The sequence below is a fragment of the Chelonoidis abingdonii genome, chromosome 10, assembly GCF_003597395.2.
Source record: "Chelonoidis abingdonii isolate Lonesome George chromosome 10, CheloAbing_2.0, whole genome shotgun sequence".
Lineage (NCBI taxonomy): Eukaryota > Metazoa > Chordata > Testudines > Testudinidae > Chelonoidis > Chelonoidis abingdonii.
The window spans coordinates 62,355,808-62,369,813 of NC_133778.1; the positions used below are offsets into that span (position 1 = coordinate 62,355,808).

Here is a 14,006-nt window from a genome sequence, read left to right on the forward strand (position 1 = left end):
CCCTCCCAACCCCCTTCCTCATCCCTCTTCAGGGACTCCTCTCACGCGCAACTCCTCCTGCAGGAGGTTCGGAGGCTCCTTACAATCGAAGCTATAGAGGAGGTACCAAGGAATTAAGGGGCAAGGGGCTTTATTCCCGATATTTCCTAATCCCCAAGGAGAATGGGGGCCTCTGGCCTATCCTAGACCTGCGAGGACTGAACAAATTCATGAAAAAGTTCAAGTTCCGCATGGTATCCTTGGGAACCATCATTCGTTCCCTGGATCCTGGAGATTGGTACGCCGCTCTCGACATGAAGGATCATATTTCCACATTGCAATTTACCCCCTGCACAGACGGTATCTATGCTTTGTGGTGAATCATCAACATTATCAGTTTACGGTCCTTCCCTTTGGCCTCTCCTCGGCCCCTCAGGTATTCATGAAGTGTATGGCGGTAGTCGCCGCTTCCCTCCGTCATCGTCGAATACATGTCTTCCCATACCTCGATGACTGGCTTATTCGAGGGACCTCCGAGGCACAAGTCACCAGTCATGTGAACATCATCAAGCGTCTAGGCCTGATAATCAATTTGGAAAAATCCACTCTGGTACCTACGCAGAGGATAGAGTTCATCGGGGCACGGTGGACTCCAATCTTGCAACGGCCAGTTTGCCTCTACCTCGTTTTCAGGCTATAGTCTCCCTTGTACAAAGACTTCAAAGCTTCCCAACAACCTCTGCCCGCACTTGCCTTGGCCTCCTCGGTCACATGGCTGCATGCACATTCGTCACAAAGCACGCCAGACTGCGCATGCGTCCCCTTCAAACTTGGCTCACCTCAGCCTATCTTCCGGGCAGAGATGCCATAGACATTATACTCAATTCCACCGAGCATTCTAGGCTCCCTTGACTGGGGGCTGATGCCATCCCTGGTGTGTGCAGGTCTGCTGTTTCATCCACCACAGCCCTCTGCGTCCCTAACAACGGACGCGTCATCTCTCGGCTGGGGTGCTCACCTAGGGCACCTTCGCACTCAAGGCCTTTAGTCGTCTCGGGAGTTGGCGTTATACATAAATGTCCGAGAACTGAGAGCGGTCCGACTGGCGTGCCAAGTGTTCCAGCGTCATCTACAGGGCCGTTGTGTTGCAGTGTTCACAGACAACACAATGGCCATGTATTACATAAACAAACAGGGAGGGACACGATACTCCCCTCTTTGTCTGGAGGCTATTCAACTACGGAACTTCTGCATAGCCCACTCAATAGACCTGGTAGCCGCCTTTCTCCCAAGAGTCCGGAACACTCTCGCAGATCAACTGAGCAGATCCTTCCTGTCTCACGAGCGGTCCATCCGTCCAGACATTCTTCATTCTGTATTCCGGAAGTGGGGCTTTCCCCACATAGACCTCTTTGCCTCCTGAGAAAACAGGAAATGCCAGGTGTTCTGCTCCCTACAAGGTTGCTCCCCGGGCTCCCTCTCGGACGCGTTCTTAATTCCATGGAAAGGTCACCTATTTTATGCCTTCCCACCATTTCCTCTCATCCACAGAGTTCTACTCAAGCTCCGCAGGGACAGAGCCCAACTAATACTGATCGGTCCGGCATGGCCGAGACAGCACTGGTACACCCTGCTGCTCGACCTCTCTCTGGCAGACCTGATCCCCCTGCCACTCTGCCTGGACCTCATAACGCAGAAATTCGGCAGGCTTTGCCACCCGGACCTGCAGTCCCTTCATCTGACAGCACGGCTGCTGTCTGATTGAGCCAATCTGAGTTGCGTTGTTCCACCTCAGTGCAACAGGTGCTGCTGGGAAGCAGAAAGCCTTCCACGCGGACGACATATCTCGCCAAGTGGAAGCGCTTCTCCCACTCGTGCGCCCAGCATGACTTTATCCCTGAAGGTGTATCGGTCCCCCCCATTATCTTGGACTATAACTACTTGGATTATTTTGTCCTCAGACAGCTGGTGATCTCTTCCATAAGTCATTTGCAGCTATTTCCACCTTCCATCTGGAAACTGGCAGTCAATCTTTTCTACCCCATAGTTCCAGATTTCTCAAGGCTTGGACGCTTCCCTAAGTCAACGCCCACCCTACCTGATCTAACCTCATATTAGCTAGGCTCAAGGGTCTCCCTTGAGCCTTTAGCCATCCTCGCTGTGTACTCCCTGGAAGACAGCTTCCTCTCGCTATCACCTCGCTAGGCAGTTCGGAACTTCGAGCATATTGTGGATCACGTATAGATATTCCAAAGGAAGTACACTGCGACGCACCCGCATCCTCCTAAGGTGCTCTTGCCTTTCACGTTATCAAGACATTCTTCTACAGTCTTTTCCCGAACCCCAGCGTCATGCGTCGACACAGCTGCATACTCTGGATTGTCCGCACTCTGCTTGTATATCCGAGGAGGCCAACCCTTCCTGACGTTGCTCACTCTTTGACTTCGCACGAGACTGATAAAGCATGCCAATCTCTTCCAACGGATTTCATCTTGAGTGACATCCTGTTCCGACATCTCTGCAGAGATGTCGGAACAGGATGTCACTCAAGATGAAATCCGTTGGAAGAGATTGGCATGCTTTATCAGTCTCGTGCGAAGTCAAAGAGTGAGCAACGTCAGGAAGGGTTGGCCTCCTCGGATATACAAGCAGAGTGCGGACAGACCAGAGTATGCAGCTGTGTCGACGCATGACGCTGGGGTTCGGGAAAAGACTGTAGAAGAATGTCTTGATAACGTGAAAGGCAAGAGCACCTTAGGAGGATGCGGGTGCGTCGCAGTGTACTTCCTTTGGAATATCTATACGTGATCCACAATATGCTCGAAGTTCCGAACTGCCTAGCGAGGTGATAGCGAGAGGAAGCTGTCTTCCAGGGAGTACACAGCGAGGATGGCTAAAGGCTCAAGGGAGACCCTTGAGCCTAGCTAATATGAGGTTATATCAGGTAGGGTGGGCGTTGACTTAGGGAAGCGTCCAAGCCTTGAGAAATCTGGAACTATGGGGTAGAAAAGATTGACTGCCAGTTTCCAGATGGAAGGTGGAAATAGCTGCAAATGACTTATGGAAGAGATCGACCAGCTGTCTTAGGACAGACATATCCAAGTAGTTGGTTACTCACCTTTGTAACTGTTGTTCTTCGAGATGTGTTGCTCATATCCATTCCAAACCCGCTCTCCTTCCCCACTGTCGGAGTAGCTGGCAAGAAGGAACTGCGGGGCGGTTGGGCCAGCAAGGGTATATATACTGCACCATAGCGGCGCCACTCCAGGGGGCACCCTACCGGCCCACTGAGTGTTGCTAGGGTAAAAATCTTCTGACGAATGTGCACGCAGCGCGCGCACACCTAACTGGAATGGATATGAGCAACACATCTCGAAGAACAACAGTTACAAAGGTGAGTAACCGTCTTTTTTCAAACTTTTTTTCTGGGGGACCCAATTGAAGAAAATTGTTGATACCTGCGACCCAACACAACTGGGGTGAGGGGTTTGGAGCGTAGGAGGGGCTCAGGGCTGGGGCAGGTGGTTGGGTGCAGAGGCGGTCAGGGCTCTGGGTGCAGGCTCTGGGGTGGAGTCAGGGAGGAGGGGTTTGGGGTGGGGGAAAGAGGGTAAGGGATGGGGCGCGGATATACCTCTGGCGGCTCCTGGTCAGCGTTGCAGCCAACGTGCAGGGGTAGGCTTCCTGTTTGGCACCCCAGACTGCACTGTGCCCTGAAAGTGGCCAGCAGCAGGTCTGGCTCCTAGGTGGAGGTATGCAAGCAGCTCTGCGCGACTCTCGCCCACAAGACGTGCACACACCCACCCAGTTCTGGAAACTGGCCAATGGGAGTGTGGAGCTGGTGCTCAGAGTGGGGGCAGTGCGTGGAACGCCATGGGCCACCCGCCTACAAGCCGGTCCCACTGCTGGCCACTTCTGGGGCACAGCAGGGTCAGAATAGGTAAGCACTAGCCTGCCTTAGCTAGGCAGCACCGCTGACGTGACTTTTAACGTCCCAGTCGGTGGTGATGACCAGAACAAGGTGACCCATTAGTGGGTCATGACCCACAGTTTGAAAAACACTGATCTAGAAGGAGGATTTCTATTGATTGATATGTGACTATTCAACAAGAAACCTTTTTAATTTTGAAGGCAACTGCAAAGATGGTGGTGGTGGTGAAGGGATTTCACACCATCTCTGTCTGCATTTCTAAACCACAATTAACTGTATGTAGCAACTCTTGTGCCCAACAATGCCTCTCATGATATTCAGAGCAGCTCTGGTATCATTACATTCACACAGAGACAGAACGAGAAGAGAGACATCACTAGACTTTTTTTTTTTAAATATATAAAATTATTATTAGAGAAATAAATGCACAATCTACTAGCAACCAATTCAAAAAATAGCACATCTCTCTCGTGCCTCATTGAACCTGTTCTGGTCTGTGCCATACACTGATCTATTTGCTGCTTGGTATGTGAGAAAAAGGAACCTTTTGCTTTTGTGGGTGCGCACAATCCATTTTCATACAAAGAAAAACAAATTCTTGATTGCAAACTGAAAAACTGAATTCTTGTAAAAATCTATAGCCTACAGAAGCTCTCTGACAGTAGTAACCATTAATTGAAAGCATGGCTTCCAAAAGCAATGAGGGAGGACATTCAAACACTTATCAGAGGTTTGTAATCCATTATTTTAGTCTTCCAGTTGACTGAAGGGGTGGGTGGAGCGGCCTTGCAATGAGTTACTAAATCCCAAGTAATCTGATCAATTTATCTATATTTAAAAAAATAAAAAAGTTACCATTGCAATCTGCTGTTTTATACGCTCCCTAGCTGCTTTTTCTTCTGCCTTTTCTCTGCTCCTTTCTTCTAACATTCGCTTCGTTAATTCTTCTTCGTGTCGTCTTCTGTAGTCCAATATTTCTTTCCCCGTTTTTCTTCGATCAATTTCTTTCTTAATTTCCTTCTGAAGGAAGATGACACACATTACAGAATTCAACCAACAAAATATTTCTTTTGAACAAGAGCAAAACTTGACTTAACTGGAGCCTGCACTGAAGATGAATAGATTTAAAATATAATCTAATTATGAGTGTTATTTAAAGAAAGATCTTAGAGACTGAAAGCAAAACCAAATAAGAATACAACTGATAGTAATAAATTTAGTTACATTTTACCTGTTCCTCCTCTTTCCTTTTCTCTTCTTGTTTTTCTTCAAGTTTTTTTGTTATTCTAAATAAAAACCAACAAGATTAAAAGAGAATTTACAACTGTGGTTTGAAATGTTAACATTTCCATTTTGGCTTTTAAGAGGATTAGACAAAATTCAAAAATCCTTAAGAGGGAAAACATGAAGATGACTATGAATTTATGAGAGTAATCCTATTTCATGGAGCTATTCTGTATTAACAAATAGGGTTTTGCCTTATGTGGAAATTTAGGTGCTGATTCACCAACCAGTTTCTAATCTCCAATAATTTGATATTATCTGTTTTAATATGTCCTTTCTATCATTTCTCATTACGCGACTGAAAAATTCAACCACAAAAACGATATATCTTTACACATTCTATAAATGGAAAAAGAAAACAATGCCATAACCAAGATCTCAAATTCAGTACCAACGGGATGATGAGGAGCACTGCATGGCCCTTCCCACACATCTATCCATAAGGAGAGTTTAGGAGCTCCAGAAAGTCCTTGCCTCCCTGTGCCTTCCTTTGCAACTTAGCAGGTTCCCCAGGGCCACATTGTTTCATCATCCATTTGAACTCTCCCTCTTAACAACGGTAACAGCTTTAGCCCTTCTGGAACTGAACTAGGAAATGGCTGGAGATTTATCAGAGATGTAAGTGATCAATTCTTCAGGTTGGTGTAATTATTGAGCAGGAAAATGATGTATTGAGAGCAAAGAGACTAGACTAAAGTAATTGCATAACCATGTGCAGAGTGAGAGGTTAAGTATCTGCAGAATTACCTCTAAATCATAGGACCTGGGCAGCTCCAAGAATGAGTCATGATCATCGAATCTGAGCACCAACCCATGCACTGAGAATTCAAATCCAACCCAGGGCACAGTGGTTCAGTTACACATTGCAAACATGTCAAACAAACAGGGCTTTGGAGTGGAACCTGGAGCTGGACCGTGGAGCTTTAGGTTTTTGCCTGGAGCTTGGACAGAGCCGGAGCACAGCTCCAAAGCCCTGCAAACAAAGCACAACCATCATGCCCATTCCAGTGGAAAGGCAACTGAACTGGGACTATTCTTAGCTCTGCCATGGACCCACTGGGTGACTTGGGGCAAATCACTTCACCTCTTTGTGCCTCAGTTTTGCATCTGTCAAATGGGAATAATAATGTAAGGTTCTTTGAGATCTAAGCACTATATAAAAGCTAGGTCTTTTGATTATTACCTAGCCCAGTAACATATCACCTGCAACTCTAGGTGAGGAGTACAGCTATCTAAATGAACACTACTATCAACAATCACTCTGTTTTAAACACTAGGAAATTAAATGGCAAAAAACTGTCATTAACACAGAATTACAGTTCCCTGGTGATAGCTTGTGTCCCTCTAAAATGTTGAGTTCACAAAATTTAAAGTTCTGAAAACCAGGCAATACAGAGTTAAGGTAAATGCCCATACAAACTTAACTCAGTTCTTTGAGTGGTGTCCCAATAAGCCTATAAAACATACACATTCCCCCATTCTGCTTCTTCACAGTAATGGACAGGCGCTACTTGGTCACTCAAACCCTTGCACAGGCCCTTCACACTTACACACAAGATACCACCTAAATCTATACCTCCCCCTACTTATCACTAAATCCACAGACTACTCGTATCCCACCTCACTACAGACAATACACAAGGCAGGAAGACCCCAGTGCCCTGCTACAGACACAAGCAACACAAATCTGTATTGAAATAATGCAGACTGTAATGTCAAAGTGTATATATACTTCTTTCCTTTGATAACACGTGGGGGAATGGGACTTGGACTCAGATCTCCACATATCGCTATCACAGCTCTTCCAAGCTGCTCCAACTGCTCCTCCATCATTCAGTACAACTACACCTAACACACATGCAGATCATTCAAGGCCATTGCCAGCTCCAGGGGGGCAGAGTTAAGGTTGTACAGTTATTTAACTTAACTCTGTATTTTGTGGTTTTCAGAGGGTTGAGTTTTGTGAACTCGACATTTTGGAAAGGTCCGGGCTATCCCCAGGCAACTGTAACTCTGGGTTTGTTATTTTTCCCCTTCTTCTTCTATTTAAGTCATATTGCAGACTAAAAGGAATCTTTTTACCCTAATGTTAGCCATATAAACATAGGTCTAATTCACTGAAAGCAGAGACATCTTTAATTGCTTTAGGAAAACCTTGTACTTCACTTAAACGCTTCTCAGCCAGGAGTTACTAAGGAGTTAGATCTCAGTTTTAGGTATTTTTAGGACATTCACTAAACAATCTTTGCTCACTGGCAGTACTCCACTGAGCTACTTAGAGGACTCAACCCACCTCCACCCAAGTTTAATATCAACATCTTTCTTGGACAATGAACAGTATCAAATTCTGCCTTGCATTTCCAAATATTCTCACTCAAACCTGTAGAAAAATATGAACATGTCTATTCAACTACCCATTCCCAGCCTCTCCACTAATCTCTATTATTAAGATCTAACCTACTTTGCTTATAGGATATCTTGAAGGAAAATAAGATCTCCTGCTTCCATTTGATAAAACATTCCCTGACTGTTTTGAGAGTTCAGTTCAACAGCAAAAAGACTGAATAACTGACCTACCAAAAAGCATGCTTAACACGCCAAATTTATCACAGTCAAAATGAGAGAAAGGAGGCTTTCCATGTTTGTCTAGTTACCATGTCAAGCAACAAACATCAGTCTATGAGTGGACAAAGGGCCATTTCAAATTAAGAGAATTAGAATGTTACAGATTTGGCTCTGACTGGTAGATCAGCACCTGGCAATCAAATTGTCACGAGGCAAAATCCATTAGTTCTAGAGTCTTGAGAAATCTGATGCTTAAGATTAAAATAGTCACCAGTAGTTTTAGCCATTTTCTAAAAAACATTAAAACTTAATTTAGAACAAGAAATATGTTAATCATGCAGCTTTGGTTCTTACCACTGTTTTCACCTAAGAAAATGTAATAATTAATCACAGTACTTTAGAATAAATAGAAAGGAAGCAAAAACAGACAGACAAAAAAAAAAAAAAAAAAAAAAAGAGACAAACCTTTCCACTTTAGTTGTAAGGTCATTCACAGGCTGTGGCTCAGTCACTCTCTCATCTGAAGAATTATTTGATTCCTGAAACTGATTTGCCTGGCTTGAATTTGCTCTATCTTCAAGTGTTTTAGGAAGTCATACAGAGAAAGAAAAAAGGCATATTTGTCATTTGTTACTATTTTTGCTAACGATTGCCCTCTTCAAGAAACATACTGGGCTGTGTTGTAGGACTACTGTTTATCAAGCATTAATTCCTCTAAAAATAATGCTTTGCTAACAAGGTCAATAATCTAAGGAGGAACAGATATTTAGAACTGAGTTTAATTTTAAGAACACTGTAGTTGAACATATTAATTACTGTCTTACAAGAGCTGAATTTTCTACTCACTACAACAATGTGAGATGACAGGACTTATGGCCTTTTCAGTACACTTTCTACAAGATGTGCTCTGAGAAAATACTGTCATCCCAACAAGGACACATATTTTACCACCATTCATGTTAACTTTAAGAAGATGGCAACCATGCTGTTAATATTTGAAGAGCAAACTAGTATATATAGAGTTGTTGTTAATTACCATCAGAAGTGCTTATTGTCTCAAGTTGTGTTTCACAAAGCTCAACCCTTCTGGACTGAGAGTTTTCGGAAGTGATGTTAGCTTGGAAGGAGGGACTCTGAGCAGACAACTCATTCCCATTCTCTAATGCTTCATTTTTTACTGCATGCATCTTAGAAAGAAAAAAAGCAGTGATAGATAAGACTACAAAATTTAGATTGTGCTCTCAGGCTTGAAATTTAAGCCTTATGAACCATTTTTTCTTTGGCGGGTGAAGGCAAGCCTTGTAAGCCCTACAAAAATAAATATTCAATAAGTTATCAAATATAGTGCGTTCCAACTGTATTGCAACATTTTTCTTAGCTCGTATGCACTGAAAACATGTAAACACTATATTAAGAAACTAATGCTTCTACTAGGTTTATCTCAAAGTTCCCGTACGTGATTTTAACATTTCCTTCTGTCTAGACCGATAGAGAAAAAAGTTATAACATGAATGGGCTAGCACCATGTTTGAATAGGATTACTGCTGGAATGTAGTGCTAGTCCTATGCTTTTAAAATCTTTAATGGGATATAAATTTGGACAGACAATGTGAGTGAGATAATTGGTGAAAGAGAAGCTTTTAAGACAAGCTCTGTGCAAGCTCGTCTTCAGGTCTGAGAAAGATACTCAGTGCCACAGCTAAATTATGAACATTAATAAAGATGCTGGATTTATGGCTCATTATAACAACCTGTAACTCACTAAACCTCCTTTGTCCTATTACTGCAGAAGTATTAACTGTCCACTTTACTGTGAATTAACTCTTGCAACATCTATTAACTCCTTATGTTTAACAATCTGTTCCATCCTACAAACATAAAATGGCCATATAGGGTCAGACTAATGGACAATTTAGCCAGTATCTTGTCATCAGACAGTGGTCAGCACCAGATGCTTCAGAAGGAATGAACAGAATAGGACAATTTATCAAGTGATTTATCCAGTCCCAGCTACTGGCGATCAGAGGTTAAGCACGTCTAGAGCATGGGGCTGTGTCCCTGACCATTTTGGCTAATAGCCATTGATGGACCTATCCTCCATGAACATAGGTAATTCTTTTTTGAATCCAATTATAGTTTTGGCCTTCACAACATCCCTTGGCAATGAGTTCCACAGGTTGATTGTATGTTGTGTGAAGTATTCCTTATGTCAGTTTTAAACCTGCCTATTAATTGGGTAACCCCTTGTTCTTGTGTTATGTGAAGGAGTAAATGACACATCCTTATTCACTTTCTCCACACCATTTGTGGCTTTATAGACCTCTATCATATCCCTCCTTAATCATCTCTTTTCTAAGCTGAACAGTCTCAAGGTTTTTACTCTTTCCTCACATGGAAGCTGTTCCATACACCTAATCATTTTTGTTGCCTTTTTATGTACTTATTTCAATCCTAATATATCTTTTTCTGAGATGGGGCAACCAGAATTCCACACAGTACTCAAGGTGTTGGCATGCCAGGGATTTACATAATAGTTGCATTATACTTTCTATTTTCTTCTTTGTCCCTTTCCTAATAACTCCTAACACTGTTAGCTTTTTTGGCTGCCACTGCACATTGGGCAGATGCTTTCAGAGCAATATACACAATGACTCCAAGATCTTTTTTCTTGAAATGGCATCAGCTAATTTAGACCCCTCATTTGGCATGTACAGTTAGGATTGTTTTCCAGTGTGCATTGCTTTGCATTTATCAACAATGAATTTCATCTGCCATTTTGTTGCCCAGTCACCCAGTTTTGTGCAAGTCCCTTTGTAACTTTTCGCAGTCTGCTTTGGACTTAACTATCTTGAGTATTTTTGTATCATCTGCAAAGTTTGATGCCTCACTGTTTACCCTCTTTTCCAGATCATTTATTAATACGTTGAACAGCATTGGACCTGCACAGATCCTTGAGGGACACTGCTATTTATCCCATGCTACTGTATAAAATTGACCATTTATTCCTACCCTTTGTTTTCTCTCTTTAATGGGTTACTGACCCATGACTGCCAATTTTGCATAAGAGCCTTTGTTGAGGGACCTCGTCAACGCCTTTCTGAAAGTCCAAGTACTCTCTATGAACTAGATCACCCTTATCTATGTTTGTTGACCCCCCTCAAAGAATTCTAAGATTAAAGAGACATGATTTCCTTAAAAAAACAGAACAAAAACCCACATTTGGCTCTTCCCCAATATATTGTTCATCTATGTGTCTCATAATTCTGTTCTTTAATACAGTTTCAACAAATCTGCCTGATACTGAAGTTAGGCTTACTGCCCTGTAATTGCCACGATTGCCTCTGGAGGCTTTTTTAAAGCCTTTTTTCACATTAGCTATATGCCAGTCATCTGGTACAGAGGCTGCTTTAAGCAATAATTACATACCACAGTTAGTTCTGCCATTTCATATTTGAGTTCCTGCAGAAACCTTGGGTGAATATCATTTCATCCTGGCGACTTTTTATTGTTTATCAATTTGTTCTGAAACCTCCTCTACTGACATCTCAATCTGGGACAGTTCCTCAGATTTGTCACCCAAAAAGAATGACTCAGTTGTGGGAATCTCTCCTATCTTCAGCACAGACTCATGCAAAGAATTTATTTAGCATCTCCACAATGGCTTGGTCTTCCTTGAGTTCTCCTTCAGCACAGTGATCATCCAGTGGCCCCACTGACTGTTTGGCAGGTTTCCAGTTTCTGATGTAGTTAAAAAAATTGCTCATGGTTTTGGTGTCTTTTGCTAGTTGCTCTTCAAACTCTTTTTTGGCCTGCCTAATTATACTTTTATACTTGACTTGCCAGAGTTTATGTTCTTATTTTCCACAATAGGATTTGACTGCCAATGTTTAAAAGATATCTTTTTTGTCTCTAGACACCTTTTTACTCTGTTGTTTAGGCATAGTGACAGTTTTCTGGTCCTCTTACTGTTTTATTTTTTTTAAATTTGAGGTATACATATAGTTTGAGCCTCTATTATGGTGTTTTTGAAAAGCTTTCATGGAGCTTGCAGGCATTTCACTCTGGTGGCTGTTCCTTTTAACTAGCTTCCTCATTTTAGTATTGTTCCTCTTTTTGAAATTAAATGCTACTGTTCTGGGTTTCTTTTGTATTCCCTCCATGCCCAGAGGAAGTTAAATTTGTTATGGTTGCTATTACTGATTGGTTCAGCTATATTCACCCCTTTAGAGATCCTGTGTGCCATTCAGGACTAAATCAAGAGTTGCCTCTTCCCTTGTTGGTGCCAGGACTAGCTTCTCCAAGAAGTAGTCATTACTGAAGTCTAGAAATTATCTCTCTGAATCCCATTGTTAGGTGACATGTTCCCAATTAACACCAGTGGGGGTCTCACTGCTGACCCACCCTCTCCAGTACCAGCTGAGGTCCTGGGATGCGTGCCGCCGCCCCACCTCCAGCACCCCAGGCAGCCTTCTCTCCTCCTCCCTGCCCAAGTTTTAGTCATCGGTATTTTTAGTAAAAGTCATGGACAGGTCACAGGCCATGATTTTTTGTTTACTGTCTGTGACTTTTACTAAAAATACCTGACTAAAATGTAGCCTTTAATAACTGTCTCTTCTAATAACTGGGGTTCCCTCCCCCGCAGAAGTATCCTCAGTGCAAGAGAACACCATGAAATCATCTGGAAGGAGGATCCCAACTACAGAATAATTTCCCTCTGTTATTGCTTGAGGTTCTCCTTCCTCAAGGCTTTCATCCTCCACAAGAGCAGAGGCTGTCAGACTGGAGGTGGGGCACTCTACTCTGTCCTGGAATGTCTTGTCTATGTACCGTTCTGTTTCCCTTGGCTCCTCCAGTTCAGACATCCTGGTCTCAATAGTTCATACTTAGCCTCAGAGCCATGAGCTGCTTGCACTAAATGCACACATATGCCACCTGCCCACAAAGCAGGTTATCATACATGCGGCATTCAGTGCAATGAACTGGATAGCCCCTACTCTGCTGTTGGACTTTTGTCTGCATTATTTTTATTCTTGAAGCGGTTTCTTTGTGTGTGGTGTGGGGGGGGGGGCGGGGGGGGGAGGAGGAGGAGGCATGGTTGAGGGTAGGTTGTTACTGGCCAAAGTTTAGAAAATGTTCATTAGGTGTATCTGGCTCTCATGCTCCCGCTCTAAAATCCCTTGCAAAACTCACATGAGCTAGTGAACAGGAGCAGCAACTCTAGTCACTTACAAGCTAGCTTTTAAAACCCCCATTTTCCCTGAGTTAGTCCCATCACCTCTGTCCAGGGATCTAAAGGGATTAGGGATCAAAAGATGGTAGGATAGAGCCTTATTAGGAAGCTCTCAACCTTACCTAGAAGCCTGCTAGGCTCACCACACAACCCCCGTAACAGTCCACACTATAAACTTCAACCAAGCAAGCACAAAAAGTAGTTAACACTTCACAAACGCACACCGAAGTCATGTAGTTGCTCCTCCTTCACCTGGAGAGCTCCCTTGCAAAACCTTGCTACTCCTATTGGCTAGCTCTGGATTTAACTGTATTTAGCTTTGACATTGTATTTAGCTGGGATATTCTGAATACCTGTCCCAGACCTGAAGAAGAGCTAAGCTATAAAGCTTGTCTCTTTCACCAACAGAAGTTGATTCAATAAAAGATTACCTCACCCACCTTGTCCCTCTAATATCCTCTGACCAACACAGCTGAACACTGCAAACATAAATGTAGATAGTTTCGTTTTGTCTGAGTCAACACTACAGACCATGTTTCCGTCACATTACTAAACCATGTCTAAGCTCTGCTAGAATAGCTCTGAAGAGAGCAATGATTAAGAATTGTTTAGCGCACATATCCTTTTTGTGTCAGGGTAGTGTAGGTGCTCTTAACCTCCTGTGACAATTGGTTTACTTAACATGGACAAACAGGTTTCAAAATTAGTTCAGCTTTGCATAATTGGATAGTAACTTTCCTGCCAGTGAGTGAGAAAATACCGATCCCATAGTCCTTGCTTCCTCTGGTCATACACTTGGGCCCAATGTTGTCTGCTGTCTTGGAGAGATGAAGGCCACAAGCCCCCGTGACAGTATTTTATATACTGAAAAAGCTGGTGTGTAAGCATTTGTTACCTGTTTGACTTTGTGGATTCTGGTAATAAGCTCCTCTGCAGAGACACTGCCAGCAATTACTTCCAAGGGGATTCCATTGTCTCCTATAAAGAAGCTGGATGGAATACATACTACAGGATCTGCAC

At 43.2% G+C, this 14,006-nt stretch overlaps 1 protein-coding gene across 5 annotated transcripts in view; it reads right to left on the reverse strand.

Annotated features, from left to right (window-relative positions):
• UBXN4 (UBX domain protein 4) overlaps window positions 1-14,006 on the reverse strand; it is a 36,210-nt gene that overhangs the window by 9,702 nt on the left and 12,502 nt on the right. For all 5 annotated transcript variants that reach the window (XM_032782370.2, XM_075070258.1, XM_032782385.2 and 2 more), the window contains exons 4-8: window positions 13,882-14,000; window positions 8,793-8,943; window positions 8,222-8,330; window positions 5,139-5,193; window positions 4,763-4,927 (exon numbers count right to left, since the gene is read on the reverse strand). In XM_032782370.2, coding sequence (XP_032638261.1) covers window positions 4,763-4,927; window positions 5,139-5,193; window positions 8,222-8,330; window positions 8,793-8,943; window positions 13,882-14,000 — 599 coding nt within the window. The remainder of the gene's footprint in view (window positions 1-4,762; window positions 4,928-5,138; window positions 5,194-8,221; window positions 8,331-8,792; window positions 8,944-13,881; window positions 14,001-14,006) is intronic.